We start from the raw sequence: 19,293 nt of genomic DNA, 5'->3' as shown, positions 1-19,293 counted from the left end.
CTGTCTCCGGATTTGGCGTGTTCAGGCATTCGTGCCTCACGGTTCCAGGCTTGGATTGTTCCAGTGTCCTTGTTACTTTCACCTGATCTGGCTACTCCAGATGTCCCTGCTTCATGGTACCAGACCTAAATTGTTTCAGAGACTATGATTCTGTTTTCTGATTGGGTTCTCCTGCTCCCTAGAACCAGTACCCATCTGCTTCATTACTTCAGTTAAATCTGGCTCGGCTAGTTGCTATCCTACTCCTATGTCAGCACCAGGGTTCCAGTTCTTCCAAATTTGTTACAGAAACTCAGTGTGGCTGGGCTATTAAAACAGATCAATGGCCTGTGCCCTGTGTACTCCTGTTTCTGTCTTCTACCACTCGAGCGTCTCTATTGCCAGTCTGGCAGATTATATTCTGCATCTGGCTCTAAGCGGTCTCTTAGCTTTACAGTATAATTGAAACAAGATATTGAGAAAAATGACACAAGATGGCACAGTATATTTTAAAAGAGCAAAATGCTAGGACAAGAGATCATAGTTGTTCCACATACACATTAATTGCACTCTCTGTTTACTTGTTATTTTTGCAAACAGGGAAAAAATGTTGGTGCGCTAAGCTAGTCTCAGGCTCAAATAATACAAATGTATAATATGAGGCCTTGTTATTTTTGTTTACTAGGATAAGTAACAGTGTACATACCTGAGAGCAGACATATTGTTTTGCAAAAGCATGCCCCAATGGAATGAAGTAGTAGATGTTTGTAAGCACTTAAGCCTTAATCATATATGACGTTGCCTTACATCACCTCGATAGGGGAAAATAATAATTTCTTTATGTAGTAGGATACAACAATATGTTTTTGAAAATAAAAAATAACTAACAACGACTCCCCCTGACACAGATTAGATTTGACCCATATGGCCTATAAATTATAGTTATTATAACGTGTCACAGAATCAGATGCTAAACTACATGCATGTTCTTATTATCAAGATAATAAATTTGTTGAGTAATAATGTATGTAGTTTTTCAAATTTCTTGCAATCAGTTATGTTGCTGCGATCAAACAAATATGTTCACACGCCCACCAATGATGAAGCATTATACTCTAAAGGATATATGGTATGTTGAGAGGTTGCAAAGCAACGTTAAAAAATATTTCTTCCACGGAAGAAGTGAAAAAGTGGAAAAGTTTTTCAGCAGAAAGAGTGTAGATTAATACAAAGGAAGAACTTGCAAACAACAGGCACAAGGCTACCCTGAAAATAAGACAAGGCTTAGGAAAACATGGTTTAAGGTCTTCTAGCAGGAGGAAAATCTGGACATATTAAATGAGACAGATGTCTCTTATCTGTTTCTTCATACCTGGTTTGTGTTACTATTATTTTATACCACTTTGCTTGCGCACTGTATATAAATTAACTGAGTAGTAATTTGATGGTAAATGGACCACCCAGTGATGCTATAACATATTTTCCAAGCGTATAATTTAAGACTTGACAACCATTGTCCAAAAACCCATACAAGACATATAAACATAGATGTGTTTAATAAATGCATATTTATAAAATGATTTCATATTTTTTTGTGCTTTAGGGTGGGAATCACAGTTTGCCTGATTCAGATAAAGCAATAGTGGATATTCTTGAACATGATCGCAAAGAAGCCCTCGAAGACCGTCATGAGCTAGTGAACAGGATATTTAATCTTCAGGAAGAAATACGTCAAGTTGAAGATTTAAGGGACAAGGTGATGATTAGGGTTTGAGTCCTAAAGTTTAATATGGCTAAGTACACATAAGCCAGAACACATAAGTCCAGAGCCTGAATACAGACCTACACTACACCCACATTTTATAAAAAAAAATTTTGTTTTTGGAATGAGGTGATGGCTGTCTGTGGATTAAAACTCCCATCACCCACAGTCAGATTTATGATGCGGGGGTGGGAGTTGTAGTCATGAAAATCAGCAGCATCAAGAGAGCAAAAGGCTGGCATACTTCTGAGAACGTGCTTTTTCATCTAAGCGGTGTTTGTTTAATATATTATGTCATTTAACCCTTTATTTTCTGGGTGCCTACCCTGCCTATGTTGTGTACTGACACGCAGTGAGATGAGCATGCAGTAATGCATTGTACCCTGTAGGTTTTAAAAACTATGTGATTACCTATACATGTAGATTATTTCTGTCAAATGAATTTTGGTGACTTTTTGAGCACTGGTACATAACCTGTTACATAAAAGATAACCAAGACATAATACAATAATAATAGCTACAATTGACAAAGATCGGTGGCCAAATATCTGCATGACAAGAGTCATGCTCCCAGTGGAATACCCCAGGGTGTCTACTTTCCAGAAATATGTACTTTGTGGGTTATTTATTGTTTTATTTGTTTATGAGTAGCATTACAAACCCCCTATAATAACTGTAAGAATAATCCAAGACTTTGAAACAGCAATATATGCATTCTACTATTTGCCCTATAATTGCCACAAAGATATTGGAATTTTATACATACAGTATCTAATAAATATCACACTTTTGCTTCCAAGGTTTACACTTTAATGGCTGTGTGTTGAGTTACTTTGATGAGAAAACCAAATTTACACTGTTATACAGGCTGTACACTCACTACTTTACATTGTAGCAGAGTGTCATTTATTCAGTGTTGTCACATGAAAAGATATAATAACATATTTACATAAATGTGAGGGATGTACTCACTTTTGTGAGATACTGTATATGGTATATATCGTATATCAAAATATACTAAATATATATATATATATATATATATATTGATATGTTTTGGGGTATATTTGTTGACTTGAAGATTTTAGTGCAATTATCATACCAAAATCATACAAAAAGGGATGTCAAAGGAAAGCCCTATCTATCCATCAAAAAATGTTTAATTTGTTTTTATAAATGGAAAATGGGAATCATAGCTAAACAAACACATCGTAAAAGCGCAACAAAGAGCTGTAGCTTTTGTGGTACAAATTACCCTTAAATCAAGGCCATCAGTAGGGTTGCCACCTGGCCGGTATTTCACCGGCACAGACGGTATTTAGAGCACCCTGTCGGACTTGGTATTTTAAAAATACCAGAAATGCAATGGCCGGTATTCTTTGCAGGGGCAGACCAGCAGGGTGATCCTGCCGCTCCGTTTTTAGCACAATGCTATGTCTATGTGCCGGTGCCGCGTTTGTGGCAGAGCCTGAAGCTGTTCGCTGGCCGCTCGGGGGAAGTGATGCTTCATTTCATGACGCCACTTCTCCCAGCGGTGCTTTGGAGTCTGGCAGCATCCTCGGACCGGCCAGCCTATGTAAGCTCGCTGCCTGTGGAGGAAAAAGCCTTATGTCCCTACTCCTGCCTGCATTCAGAAAAGAAAACTCAGTGTGATGAACAACCTGTGGACGGATGAGGGGAACAGACTTTTATGCCTTCAGTTGGGATCGTGAAAAGTGAGCTTTGCATTCGTTATAATTTGGTTTATTCTTGCTCGGAATTTTATGACCTAGCAGTGAAAAACAACAAAGTATTGAAGGCGGCAAAATCAAATTCAAAATACACTTTCAAACATTGAGTTTGTACTATTCAGCTCTGTTGCCTCTGTAGATGTCTGTTTGCACTTTTTGACTATTTATATTCAGTGTTATGTTTGACTATTTTTTGTAACTTTTAATAATATTCTAAAGCCATCCTGTTTTTAGTTGTTGGTAAATAATGTTACACATAAGTGTGTATACATAGGAGCTGTTTAAATGTTTGCATTTGCACTATTTAGTGAAGTTGTCAGATGCATTTGTATTTAGTGTTCCCTTTAATTTATTAGTTTTTGTTCAATAAATAAGTGTTATTTATAACTATGTGATTTTATTCTTTGAAAGTTTTTGTTTGTGTGATTTAGGAAAATTTCCTCTGCATATGTATCGTATCTCTTATATCACTTACTGTGATGTCACGCATATATAATTAAATATGCAGATTAGCAGGGCTGGTATTTTTTGCAAGAAAGGAGGCAACCCTAGCCATCAGTGGTGTGGTGAAAGGAAATATGCAACTTGCTAACTGTACCTTATCTAGAGACATCTCCCACCGCATTATGTATATTTACTCGGGTGTGATGACATTTTGCATTTTTTTTTTACTTGTCTAGTATTTGGAGGAGAAAGAAGATTTGGAGCTAAAGTGTTCTACACTTATAAAGGATTGTGAAATGTACAAACATCGAATGAACACAGTTATGATACAGCTGGAAGAAGTAGAAAAGGAAAGAGACCAGGTACCATATTCATTTTTAAATATGGCCTGAAGAAGATGTGAATGAATGTTGTGCTCTTGACATTAATGGGGTCAAGCCTCTGCTTTTGGTGCTAAGTCTGGGTCAATCATACTTCTAGTGCACTCCTAAAATTAACTGCACACAGAGGCATCTGGTAGAGCTCTTCAGTGTCATGACTGTGGGTACTGGATCAGATGGGAGTCTCTGTGCAAACACAGGTGTTCATTCAGTATCCTGGGTGGGGCAGGTAGATACAGTAGTCTGTGAATGGCTCGGGTGGCTGCTGCAGACATTGTCCTCTTTCTGACTGAGACTGAGAGAACAGCTGTAAGACACAGTTAGGGTCAGCCTTGTGAAATATAAAAACTGGAGGGTACCAGAGCATGGTACACAAGAATAGAGCAAAGGGCCAGTCCAAGGCTAGTCCAAGATGAAAATACCATTAAACAGTTGACCAAAACAGCATACCAACGAGCAAAAACAGAATCAGAGTTAAGGTCCAAGCCAAATCAATATCTACAGATTGTCAGGCCAACACAAAGTACATAGGTGAGCAGGCAAAACACAAAAATGGAGTCCACGCAAATGACCAAGAACCAGTCATTAAACTGTCACCGAGACTAGAAATCATGTCAGGATCAATGCATCAGTGGAGGGAGTTGATAGCAGCTCCAGGATATAAATGGCCAGAAAGCTTCTTGGTGGTGACATGTGCAAGTGAAAGATATCCCATGATGAGGGTCATTGTTTCTAATCCTCATATTCCTGCCACCCTGGTCGTATGCATGCTCACAACAGTACTAAATACCCAAGGTGAAAACTATAATCTACATTGCTAACCAGCAAGATAGAGGGGAGAATAATCACTTTGTGGGGCAAATTTGGGCTTAGACATTTTGGAGGTGAAGGGGTAGGGAGGAGTGAATTAGACTTAGTAAAGCAAAGAAGAAGTGTAAGAGTAATATGGTAGAATGAGAAACAAAAGATGATGCTTGATTGATAAAACTCTCTTAAGGAATATGAAAAACTCCACTAGCACAAGATATAAAGCGGCCATTTTGCATCCGTATATTTTGGATGACAGAGTCGGATATAAACATAAAAATATCAGAGACCTATTCCAAATTCCAAAGATATTGAGATAATATACAGTAGAAGAGATCTAAAATTATTCCTGTATTTAGCTGATAACCTCATCCCTCTTGCCCATCTGTTGCATTGCCTTTGGTTTTACCTCATGAAGAGGTTATTATTAAATATGTAGTTTCTATATCTAGAATAAATGTTAAGTGATGTCTACTATAAGTTTCTTTTTAACCCTCTCAGGCATATCGGTCCCGTGATGAAGCTCAGACACAATACTCACAATGTCTAATAGACAAAGATAAGTATCGGAAGCAAATACGAGAACTAGAGGAGAAGAATGATGAGCTTAGAATTGAGATGGTCAGAAAAGAAGCCCGAATTGTCAACTTGGACTGCAAGCTAAGAAGATTGTCTAAAGATGGTATTTTCCTAGACCAGGTACACTTATACACATTGTATTTATAGAAATCTTATGTCAAGTAAAGCACACACTTAAAATTACAGGTTTCATTAGGTTTAATTAGATTTTATTTATTAAAATTAATTTGGCATAATCACATTTATTGTATTTTTCAAAATCAGACGCATTTATAGCTAGATTGGTTCATAAGTCATCTGTTTAAATGCTCTATTGTTGATTTAATTTATAGACTTTACCAAGGAATCAACACAACACAAAATCCCCTGGCTCAGTCATCAGTTGCCAAGAAGCTGAAGACTCCTCAGATTCAGAAGAATCGCCATCTGATAATAACTTTTTTCTTCCAGATCCATCACATAAAAAGAGAAGGATGAACCTAAAGGGCATTCCACAAGTATTTTCTTACTTAACATTAAAATATGCTTTTTGCAATAATGGTCATATTTTATCTACCATCAAAATGTATCATTGATCTGATCTACAAATCATCTTTTAAACAACTAAGATACATATTAATAGTCTTTTGTGAGGAAAAAACCCTGAAAGAGTGAAAAAAGGAGATATTGAGAGACAAAACTTTATTAATTCCCAAACTATAATCCAAAATTCAATACCGATATCAATTAGTATCTGTATTAATCTGTATTACAGATTTGCCTCTATCTATTTAATTCAAACTTGCATTCAGTCAGTGTAGAAACCATAAAATTCTGCAGGAGTATAAAAATGCTCTGTCCCCCTAATAATAGTGGCAGTTGTTATTGTTAGAGCGGCTATTGGTTGTCTCTCTACAAAATCTGTGTGTGACTAGTTTAGATCACCCCCTCTACTTCCTACACCCATGCACGTAATCATCCCCTAGAGAAAGCTCATGGTCCACAAAAACATAACTTTTATTATTAAAAAAAAACATGGCAGGTACCGTTAGATATATTCTGTGGCAATTTGTGACCCTGTCTGATTTTACTTTTTAATGGATCATTTAAATAAAAATTAATTAAGTCAACGTACATTTGAATTGTGCTGAAATGAAAAACTTTCTGGCATGACAATTCGCACACTTAGTATATATAGGAATATATTTCTAAAGTGAAAATAGCATTGCAATATAGCAGTCGGGGTCTGATATGTTTGGGTTTTTATATTATTGATTTTTCTTTCTTTTTCAGATTTTAAGAGCAAAATCTCCAGTTTCTGATAGGACGATTGACTTTCAAGGTGAGCTGTTATTTATTTTATCAAATAAGCAAAATAAAATGTGTTAAAATATAGAAAGGGCTATGCAATGATTTGCACGTATGCAGGATACTTAGCCAAGTATTTCTAGATGGATAATATGATTAAATAGTTATATGAATACTGTGGTCTAATTCATTTGCAGATAAAAATGAACAGAACTTATTATCTAATGATGTGGGGTGATTCCCATGTGGAGACATCTCAAATTTGTAGATTGGAGAAACAATCCATGATATTATCACAAAGGTGTCTGTGACGGGACGCCCTGCACCCCGATTGGGTACTCCTGCCAAACGTTGCTTCCTCCTGCCGGGACACTAGCGATTAACCCCTTCAGGGCCAGACAGAACCAGAGTTGTAGAGAGATGGGGGGATGCTGCGCTGGCAGTATGGATATTGTCCTAAAAAGGACAATGAAGGATCATAGCAGCCCGCCCCAAGCGTCAGACAGAACTCATGTTGAGGTGAAAACAGGACTCTGTTTATCTGGAAATAGTATTTAACCCCCTTAATTTAACCCCTTAATGACAAGACTGTTTCTTACTCGTAGTACATTTCGGGACAGAGACTCTTTTAACAGAGGCTGTTTAGCTGTAATTGTCTTCTTTCTCATTTTGTGCACCCACACACATGATATATATAGTTTTTTTTCAGGACAAACAGGGTTTTCTTTAGATACCATTATTTTTATCATATCATCTAATTTACTGCAAAAACCTGCTAAATAGAGTCTACTATTTGTCCTGAGTTAAGAAATACCCAATGTTTTAATGTTTTTTTTGCTTTTTTTATGGGGCAATAAGTACCAGTAACGTTCTGCTATTTCAAAACCATTTTGCCCCCATTTTGGCCATTCTGCCCCATGTGCTATGTCAGGTATCTTTGAAGCCGGCCAATGGAATTTACCCCATCAAACCATACATTTTTGAAAACTAGACACCCCAAGAGATTCTGGTATTTTTACCCTTTCCATGCAATAATTCTACCACCAGCCTTTATCAAACTGTATGGTAGTAAATCTTTTTTGTATTTTTTCACACATGTTGTACTTCAGGTATGAATTTGCCGGGTTGGGTTATTTGGGAGGTAAAAGGCCACCTTTGTGAGATGTGTATTTTTTGCCATTTAGACATCTGGTCAGTCTGTGCCCACGTCCCATGTTTCGGACATCTTTGAAGATACATTTTATTAAAACTAGGCACCCTATGGGCATTTATAATGCCAATATTTTAACTCTTTCCATGCAGGAATTTTTCAAAGCTATAGAGCTAATTGTAGGACTTGCTCATAAAAAACTTTATATATGTATATAGTATATATATATATATATATATATATATATATATATATATATATATATATATATATATGCACTTTTTTGGTGACAGTGGGGAATAATTTTTATATGTTACCATATTATTATTTTTAATTTTATTTATTATTTTTGTTTTACTAATCACACTGATTAGTGAGCTGGGCTCCATTGACCTTGCATGGTTGAATGCAGTACCCGCATTCAACCTGCAGGAGGTGCGCGAGAGTTCTCAAGAGGGTCTGGATTGGCGATGCCATCTTGTGAGTGGCGGCAACGTCATTTACTTGATGGCATTTGTGGTTTCTCTTCGGAGCAATCACAAGGCGATCAGGGTAGAGGGGTTGTGTTACTACATGCCTCGATAAGCGATTGCCGATTGCTTCCTAAGCTGTTTTAGCCGGCCATTTTTTTTGTAGGGAGGGCTTTCCTCCCCGGATCCACGGTCAGCCTCACTTGTGAGGCTTCTGTGGATGCTGCAATGCCGCCGAGCACAGCGAAAACGCCGCTGTTTAACAGGCTTTGTCGTTATTGCATTGCACCGCAAGCCCGTACATGTCATTTGTCATTAAGGGGTTAAACAGTACAAGGGGTAATTTACATACAATAGACATAGCAAGCCACACAAAGTTCTCCATCATGTCCTCCTTTGCACACGGCTCAGTATTTGCACTCAGCCCACCTCAGCCCAGTAGGTGGTCTCTATTGTAGTCTGTGGGGAGGATGATAAACAGGGGCGTTTCCCATGTTCCCGACTTCTGGCTGAAACCTGCTGGATATCAGATCCAGGTGCAAATACTGGCCATAGAGGGCTCTGTCCAGTAAGTCCTGACCCGATGGAGAGTAACACACCACACGTAAACCCCCTCCTAAAATGCAAGTGCCACAAACCGGTGTCCAAGCTCCATAGTCTTTAGAGTCTCTTGTACTTTGGGGAACGTGGTACTCCATACCAGGGCCCATAGTTTGTAGGAAGGAGGCTGGCACTCCCCTCCAGGAGCTCAATTGTCACGGAGACTTCTGTGACAGTATCCATACATATTATCTAAAATACTAGATAATTTCCTATATGTGCAAGAAAATGCAGCCATAGGCATTTCAACCATATTATTTTCTTTTCAGTGCATTTGGTAAATTGTATGTGACTAGAGAGCAATTGACTCTTACCCTGGTTATCCTTAACACATAGGGTTAAACACTTTTAATTTTGGCCAGTATACTTGTTGTAGGACTAAGTAGTCTACACAGGTAGATGAAATAGATTTACAGTGGTGGACATCTTCATGCAAGGATAAATAAGCTTTTTATAGAGACGTCTGGAAACAAAATCTGATATCTATTAAATGCTTAGTCCTCTGCTGTGAAGTTTAGAAGTGATTTTATATGGACAGCCTTTTCGTATTTTCAACACAATTCAAGCAGACAATTAATACAATGTTTTAATAGTCTGTCCTAAGTGATGCTGCTAGGCTTATCTTCCTTGCATGTCGCTCCTCTTTTGCTTCCCCACTCAGTGAAACCCTCCACTGGCTCCCAATTACCTTTAGAATCAAATTTAAAATCCTGGTACTGACATATAAGGCCATCCATAATACTGTTCCTCCATACATCTCTGCCCTCATAAGCAAATACTCTCCTACTCGATCCCTACGTTCTTCCCATGGGCTAAGGCTCTCCTCCTCACTTATCACCTCTTCCCGTCTACAAGATTTCACTCGAGCTGCCCCTTATCTCTGGAATCTACTCCCAACGAACCTTCAGCTTTCACACTCCCTCCCAACATTCAAGAAACATCTCAAGACCCACTTCTTCAGAGAAGCATATGATCTTAGCTGCTAGAACTTCATTGTCATTGATACAACCACCACACTACCTCTCACCCGTCTCTGTGCCTTATGTTTGTCACCCCATTCCCTCAAGATTGTAAGCTTGTGAGCAGGGCTCTCTCCACCTAATGTATCGGTTTGTCTTAGTCTGTCAATTCTTGTCTTGTCATACCCCTTGAATTTATGTATTGTATTAAGCGCTGCGTAAACTGTTGGCACTATATAAATAAAAGATAATAATATCATAAAAAAATACACGTGGTCTTCAAAAGAATTATAAAAAAAGTCCAGTTGTTTCAGTTCTAAACAACTATGTGGAAGAGTTTTAATACTTCTACTCATAGATAAATACAATATATGGACAAAAGTATAGACTTACCTCTTACTTATTAAATTCGGGTGTTTCAATCAGACCCATTGCAACAGATGTATAAGCACCTAGCCATGCCGTCTGCAGTCGTTCTGAAGAATGCAACCTTTGCAGTAAAAGCTGCCAACGCTCTGCTGATTCCGTAGCTGAATAATTCCAACCTGGCATTAATATCAGCACAAAAACTGTGCGGCGGGAGCTTCATGGAATGGGTTTCCATTGCCAAGCATTTGATCAAGTGGTGTAAAGCACACAGCCATTGGACTCGGGAGCAGTGGAAATGTGTTCTGTGAAGTGACGAATCACGCTTCTCAGTCTCAGTCTCAGTTTGGCGGATGCCAGGAGAACATTATTAGCATTACCGCCAACTATAAAGTTTGGTGGATAAGGGTATTGGGGTGTTTTTCAGGAGTTAGGCTGAGGCCCTTCCATTGAAGGGGAAATCATAATGTCTCAGCATGCCAAGGCATTTTGGACAATGTTATGCCTCCAACTTTGTGGAAACAGTTTGGGGAAGGCCCTTTTCTATTCCAGCATGACTGTTCCTCAGTGCACAAACCAAGGTCCATAAAAACATGGTTAAGTGAGTTTAGTGTGGGAAAAATTGATTGGTCCGTACAGAGCCCTGACCTTAACCCCATCGAACACCTTTGGGTTGAACTGGAATTGAGATTACAAGTCAGGCCTTCTTGTCCAACATCAGTGCCTGGCCTCATAAATGCTCTACTGGATGAATGTGCAAAAATGCTCACGGAAAGACTCCAAAATCTTGTGGCAAGCCTTTCCAGTGGAAACTGTTATAGCTGGGGGTACCAGCTGCATATTAATGTCCATGTATTTAGAATGCGATGTCCCTGCAATAAATCCTAAACAGATGTTTCAGTTATGTTCTTTAAAGGCCTCCTCTGTTTTCAAATATTTGTTACTGTGAAGTGACAGTATAGACCAGGGGCGTCCAAGTTTTTTCTGCAATGGGCCACTTCATCAGAATTGTATACGTGCGAGGGCCGCACTCATTTTTCACTGTGAGAAAATATGGCCTTTAATAAAATATGCAGATTAAAATAAATTAAATGACACAAAACCTTTACTTTTCCTCTCACTGATTTCTGGGCCTAGAAAGTTTTGTGACTACAAATGCAGGATTCTGTATAAGTAAAAAATAAAATAGTTCTATTTATTTTAGCGATGCACTAAAATGAAAATTCTGGACCAAAACCGAAAATTCAGGGTTCACTTAGCCGAAACTGAAAATGACCCCCCACACACTTTTAATAAAAGTAAGTTGCACACCAAAATTGTACAAAAAATTATATATTATGATTGTTAACAGCAATCTCAGGCATACCCAGATTCCAGCATGTACTGGTTGGCTGGGCATTGTACCGGTATTTTTTGTCCAATTTTAGTGTGTAACCATGCTTTTATTAAAAGTAACACACCACAAAAAAATCAACAATATGACTTGGCATAATAGGAGTGTGATTGCTAACAGCAAACACACTCTTTTTATACCCAGACAACCAGTATATGCTGGAACCTAGGCATGATGGGACTGTGATTGCTGTTAGCAGATTGCTGTTAGCTGTTAGCAATCACACTCCTATCATCCCAAGTCAGCCAGTACATGCTGGTACAGGGTGGCTGTAAGTGCAGACCCCATACTGCTGGCAGCATCAATACACAATGGGGCAGCTAGCCAGGTTTCAGCATGTACTGGCTGACTTGGCAAGATAGGAGTGGGATTGTTAACAGCAATCACAGTCCCATCATGCCTAGGTTCCAGCACTTACACATCCATGCTATCACACACACAAATCCATTCATTCACAGATTCATTCCCTCAATCAGGCATACTCATTCAAACACACTCCCCTACCCCCTTACCTGCATTACAGCTCTCTCAATGCCGATCACTGACTTCAGCAGGGGGCGCGGCCTCCCTCGTTCTCCCCACAGAGGAGGCAGGACTGGAGCAGAGAATAGACCCTCCCACAAGTAAGCAGCAGGGCTCTTGCGATCCTGGCTGCCGAGCTCACGCGGGCCGCACCTCGAGGTCCAGCGGGCCGCATTTGGCCCGCGGGCCGCATGTTGGACACCCCTGGTATAGACACTAAATGACCAAAAGTATGTGGCCACCTGACCATCACACCCATGAGATTGTTGGATGTCACATTCCATGTGCATCAATACGGAGTTGCCCTCCCCCTAACAGCCTCCACTCTTCTGAGAAGGCTTTTCACAAGATTTTTGAGTGTGTCTGAGTGAATTTGTGTCTATTTAGCCAAAAGAGCATTTGTGAGATCAGGCACTGATACTGGAAACAACTGAATTCAAGATTCCAATTCATCCTTAATATGTTCAATGGGTTAAAGTACCCATTCCTTGCAGTCCACTCAAGTTCTTCCACACCAAACGTGTTAAATTGTGCGTTTCTGGACCCAGCTTTGTTCAAAGGGGCATAGTCAAGTTGGGAACATACAGTTGTCTACAATGTCTCTGTATGCTGTAGCATTAATGTTACCATTCACTAGATCTAAGGGGCCTAGCCCAAACCATGAAAAGTGTTCTCTTAGCATCAGACTTCCAGATAATGAAGCATGATTCATCACCAGTGGTGATTTTAGGGACAATATATAAGGGGGCACATAAGATACCACAGTCAAAACTGGGGGGGGGGCACTAATAAGTTTCACCACTAAATCATGGCACTGAAAAAACTAAATAAATATACAGAAATAAGATGGAAAAATTCTAGAGTATTACAGTATGCAATTGAACTAACATAATACTTAAAAGACAAGCCTTCAAAAGCTTTCCTCTCTTCCTCAGGTATTGCTTCAGACAATACTCTTGTAAGCTTTTCTTTAAAGTTTACAAATAAGTACAGAGGCAGAACGACAGGCTCTTGTGGCGCCTGGTTGTTGAAGATAGCTCCTTTTGTTTAGTGGTAGAACTGCTCACCGTGTGCCTTGTACCCAGAACAGCGCTCATGGTGCCTGGCTGCGCACTGCCTGCAGGGGCTCCGATGAATAGGGCTGGTTGGGGAGATCAGAATCTTGCACCTGCCTCGGCGCAGCTCTGAAGACAATCCCAGGGACGGAGGCCTCACTGCTCACCCCTCCCTTCCAGTAAGAAAATGACGTCCACATTTAGAGTCTGTAAATATGCAAACAACCCTTCTGACAGAGCTCCTCAGACTCCTCACATTAAGTGAGGCAACAGTGAGATCCAGTGTGAGGTCTAGTGTATTTTATCAGCATCCCTCTCACCTTCAGAGTCCGAAACTTCTGATACACTGTTGTAATCCACGATGAACAAAGGATCAGAGAGAGAAAGTCCCATCCCAGCAACACCTGCACGTCTCTGTTTGCTTTGAGCCAGCTTCCGGACAGAGGTCTCCTTGCTTTGATGATTCGGCTGTGTCATCATCAGGGATCCCAGAAAACTCAACTTGGGATTCCTCCTCCGGGTTGTCTCCCAGGACCTCCACTTCAGCCTCCAGAAGGGGTGCCAGACAGCATTCACTGTCAGATCTCCCCCTCTTAGGCATAGGACCAGCTGGATACTCCACATCTGCTTCCATCAGAGCAATGGTATGTGCAGGTTTAATGAAGATTAGGGATTGGATAGTCTCCTCCACGAGAGCTGTAGTTGACTCTTGTAGCGAGATCTCACTGCTGGGCTTTCCACCTCTGTCTTCAGGACTGCTCTCAGGATCTCCCACAGGAATGTGACTCTCATGGCTGGTAGAAGGACCTACACAGGCATTTAAAAACACATTGGGAACCGCAGGACCCACCACTGGGGAGGGATCCATTGACTCGAAACAGCCTGTTCCTTCTTCTGATTGCTTGGCTTTACTAATCCCACTGCAACCAGCACGGCAGGATCATCCAGTGGCAGCCTCACTAGTACAGGCTACTTCGGGCCAGCGTAGAGGAGGGCTTACTTGGACCTGGATTTAATTTCCCAGGCCGTCCAGCAGCCATATATTCCCAGGACCGCCGGGGCTTACTGTGACAGTCCTTATACACATGGTTTGGCTTGCCACATCCATTGCACAACTTGGACTTATCACAGCTAGCGGTGAGGTGGCCCCATTCTCCACAGTTCCTGCAAAGAGGCCTAGGGTCGGCTATGCAGGTCACCTGAGTGTGCCCATGGCCCCCCGCACATCCTGCACAGGAATGGCATCCCTGGGTAGAAACAGTATCTACTGCACAAGGATCCTCCTCTTACGGTTCCAAATCCCCATCTCATTCTGTACCTTCTGTGGGCTAGATACTTTATTACAATAACAATATAACCAGGCTATGATAGCTTCATCGGGCACATATGGGTTATACATGTGAACACCACTATACTAGGGCTGCAACTAACGATTATTTTAATAATCGATTAATCGGCCGATTATTTTTTCGATTAATCGATTAATCGGATAAAAAAAACAATATGCAAATTTTTCGTTTATTTAAAAGAATTTAATGAACTGGATGTTAAAAAACAACTTAAAATTTACATTAACATTCTTATTTTGTTATGATGTAATAAAAAACAATATTTTCAAAGTACAAGAACCCAAACACAATATTTATGAAACAAAATAACCCCAAACATTCTGAAAAGAGGTGGACTATTACTGTTCAAGAAACTTTGCCCCAGCACTTTGCACTTTGCACCCAGCACTTTGCACCCAGCACTTTGCACCCAGCACTTTGCACCCAGCCCTGGCACTTTGCACCCAGCACTTTGCACCCAGCACTTTGCCCCAGCCCTGGCACTTTGCATCCAGCACTTTGCACCCAGCATTCAGCACTTTGCACCAGCACTTTGCACTTTGCACCCAGCCCTGGCACTTTGCACCCAGCACTTTGCACCCAGCCCTGGCACTTTGCACCCAGCACTGGCACTTTGCACCCAGCACTTTGCACTGTGCCCCTGCACCCAGTCTCTAACTCTGCCCTGCACCCAGCCCTGCCCCCACATTCTGCCCTGCCCCCACACTCACACTCTGCCCTGCACCCACTCTGCCCTGCACCCACACTCACACCCTGCCCTGCATCCCCACCCCCACTCTGCCCTGCACCCAGTCTCCCACTCTGCTCTGCACCCACACTCACACCCTGCATCCCCACCCCCACTCTGCCCTGCACCCAGTCTCCTGCCCTGCACCCCCCACCCCCACTCTGCCCTGCACCCCCACCCCCACTCTGCCCTGCACCCCCACCCCCACTCTGCCCTGCACCCACACTCACGAACCGCTCTGTGCGAATGGAGCCACTCGCACACTCACGAACCGCTCTGTGCGAATGGAGCCACTCGCACAGAGCGAATCGCTCTGTGCGAATGGAGCCACTCGCACAGAGCGAACCGCTCTGTGCGAATGGAGCCACTCGCACAGAGCGAACCGCTCTGTGCGAATGGAGCCACTCGCACAGAGCGAACCGCTCTGTGCGAATGGAGCCACTCGCACAGAGCGAACCGCTCTGTGCGAGTGGCTCCATTCGCACAGAGCGATTCGCTCTGTGCGAGTGGCTCTGTGCGATCCGTGCACATAGACATGAAGAATACTTACCTCCGGAACGCGTCACATCCGTCACGTAGCTAAAAGAAGGCGGAGACTGCAGAGCGTGTAGCAGAAGCGGGGAACGCTCGCGGAGGTAAGTAAAAGGAGCCGAGTGCTCCAACAACGAATTGATCACTCGATTAATCGATAACGGAAATCGTTATCGATGATTTCCGTTATCGATTATTATCGATTTTATCGATTCGTTGTTTCAGCTCTACACTATACAACAACGTGAAGCGGAGTCCATCCAATCAAGGGTCATCTTCTTTCCTCTGAGGCTCTTGTAGATGTTATGACACGGATCAATGTACAGTAGTGTTACTACATATGTACCTTTCACTTGGTCTTGCAGGCAGTAGATGTCTTTAAGATCCAGTCCAATTTTTTTAATTAGCTCCTCTTCTACAACATACTTTGTTACTTTGTTCCTTTTTCTTCCTTCTCTCTCTCAGGAACTTCAATCTTAATCGAATTTCTGAGTCTTCTGTCCTTAACAGACGCAAAATTGATGGTTGCAGGCATTTTCCTTTCACCAGAGCAATACATTTACTCAGGCTTAAGGTAGGCAGCCTGCTGCCTTAAATGACACAATCAGGGCCCAAACACATCACAATGCAAGGGCAAGGGCAAGGGAAAGGGCAAGGGAAAGGGCAAGGGAAAGGGCAAGGGCTCTGTGGCTGCAAGCAGACTAACAGGAAACCAAGCCAGACAAATAGAAAGGCCCTGAATGGAGGCGAAAGCAGGTATTTAAGAGGGAGGGTTGCACCTAGGTGATCAGATGCAGCTGGTCAGGTCGTTACCATACACGGTACTGCCTTCTGACAGGTGGCCTCTAGAGGCTACAACCCATATGACAACTATACATAAATACAGAGTCCGGGCTAACAGAGTGGAATCCAGAGAACACTCCTCCAGAGTCCAGTGACTGTATGCTTCACACAACTCCAGATGATGCTTGGCATTGCACATAGTTATCTCCAGCTTATGTGCAGCTGTTCCCCCATGGAAACCCATTTAATGAAGCTCCCAAACGCACACTTCTTGTGCTGATGTTGCTTCTATAGGGCGTTTGGAACAGGAGATTTTTACAAGCTAAGTATCATGCTCTATCAGCATGAACTGCTCCTTTGTGGCTAAGCTGTTTTTACTCATAGATGGGTCCACTTATAGTGGACCAGGGCAAACCTAACAAGACAGAAAATTCCCAAATTGATTTGTGGCAGTGCAGTGTTCAAAGTCACTGAGCTGTGCGATCCATTCTACTGCCAATTATGAAGATGACATGCCTATGTGCTTGGTTTTTTATACCTGTTAGCAACGGGTGTGGCTAAAGCACCTAAACTCAATAAATATGAGGGGTGTCCACATGCTTTTGGTCATATAGTGTAGGGTGTAGGTTGATGCAGAATAATGGTGTTAGCATGGTTTTAACATGCACAAAGCCTTGACCTTAACCTCATTAAATGTTCAACAAGCAAGCAACACATACTTGTGGCCCTGTAGTGTAGGGGGTTGTTATATGTTCTATCTGTCTGATAGCAGCATGTAATTGTAATTATCACAGTTTGATGAGCCCTTGACAGACCTCTGATCATTTTCCATTCGTAACTGTGTGTTGGGTCCCTGGGGATTGCCTGTTTTGTCCGGTATATATACAATACCGTGCTAAAGTTACTATGTGCTGTAAAGTAAGAATGCTTTCTAAAATGGACATGTTTATTTTTATAATTTAACAAAATGTAAAGTGAGTGAACAGAAAAATCTCAATTAAATCAATATTTGATGTCACCACCCTTCAAAACAGTATAAATTTTTCTAGTTACACTTCCACACAATTTTCAGCTTGCTTCGCTTTCCTGATTTGACCCGGCTAATTCTCTAGGCGGGTTCTCGGGTTCCTGGCTCTCCTGGCACTCTCCGCCCTCTGGGGTCCTACCTCACCAATCCATTACGGTAGCCCTCCTTTGCCCTTTTTCCAGTTCCATAATGTCCTTTTTAAGGAATGGTGCCCATAATTGAACCGCATATTCAAGGTGAGGTCTTACCATTGACCTGTAAAGAGGCAAGATGATATCCTCTTCCCGTGAATCAATACCTCGTTTTATGCATGCCAAAACCTCATTGGCCATTGCAGCTGCTTCCTGGCATTGCGTACTATTGTCAAGTCTGTTCTCTTAGAATTATTATTCTTAAGTCCTTTTCATTGGTAGTTATCCCTAAGGATATTCCATTCCATTTTACCATAATGCATAACTTTGCATTTATCTATGTGGAACCTTATCTGCCACTTGCACGTCCAGTCCTTAAGGCTAGGTTTCCACTTGGTTTTTTTTTGCTAAAAACGCCCATAAAAACGCCAATAGCGCCACCTGGCGTTTTTTTAGTGAAAAAATGCTGCAGCCAGATGTTAGCTGTTCTTCAATAGGAAATCGCAAATTGCCATTTCCACTTGGCGTTTTTCTGTTTGGCGTTTTTTCAGTCCTCTTTGGCGTTTTTCTGCTTTTTTGGGCTCTGTGGCAGTTTTTCAAAATCGCAGCATGTTGACACTCTGGCGTTTTTTGCAAGGAAATCTTGGCGTTTTTCTCCAATAGAAGTCTATGGGAGAGAAAAAACGCCATGAAAAAGCCATGTGGGTTTATTGCCTTGGCGTTTTTTATGGCGTTTTTTCCACAGTTACAATGCAGAGGATGGACCCAGTATCTGTGTGTCCTACGAGAAATAGGCTGAAAACAAACAGTTTCACACAAAACAAAGTCCTGGACTGGTTCATATTGAATTTTACACCATTGGGAACAAACATGCCATTACAAACAAACATACCCGACGCATCAACTGGATCCTGCGTGCCAAAAGCAACAGCAAACAATTTGCACCATCATTTGGGGCCAATCTTCCCAGAGGAGCAGACATTCGAAATAAAGCATGCCTTACAAACCACAGAAAAGAGACAAAAGGGTCCGCCGGGGCGTTTAAGTAGAACTCTACCAAGTAAATGACATCAGGAGAGGGCAGATACTTGCCATTTATCCTAATCCCTTTTAGCTGGGTGAAACTTCTAACTTGTAAAGGCTGGAAAAACTGCCTAAGGTCAAAAAAAGCAATTTCCACAGAAAGGCTAAAACGCCAGAAAAAACTCCAGAAAAAACGCCAAAACGCAGGAGAATGCAGTGGCAGTTTTCTTGGCGTTTTT

General features: G+C 41.5%; 1 protein-coding gene across 1 annotated transcript in view; it reads left to right on the top strand.

Annotated features, from left to right (window-relative positions):
• The window catches only part of CARD11 (caspase recruitment domain family member 11), an 84,797-nt gene that overhangs the window by 19,324 nt on the left and 46,180 nt on the right, over positions 1–19,293 (top strand). Inside the window, exons 5-9 of the mRNA XM_053470704.1 lie at positions 1,583–1,735; positions 4,152–4,277; positions 5,604–5,801; positions 6,014–6,178; positions 6,954–7,002. Coding sequence (XP_053326679.1) covers positions 1,583–1,735; positions 4,152–4,277; positions 5,604–5,801; positions 6,014–6,178; positions 6,954–7,002 — 691 coding nt within the window. The remainder of the gene's footprint in view (positions 1–1,582; positions 1,736–4,151; positions 4,278–5,603; positions 5,802–6,013; positions 6,179–6,953; positions 7,003–19,293) is intronic.

This window comes from Spea bombifrons, chromosome 7 (genome assembly GCF_027358695.1).
Source record: "Spea bombifrons isolate aSpeBom1 chromosome 7, aSpeBom1.2.pri, whole genome shotgun sequence".
Lineage (NCBI taxonomy): Eukaryota > Metazoa > Chordata > Amphibia > Anura > Pelobatidae > Spea > Spea bombifrons.
Note: the sequence above shows the minus strand (reverse complement) of the source record. Positions and strands in the feature narration are given on the sequence as shown.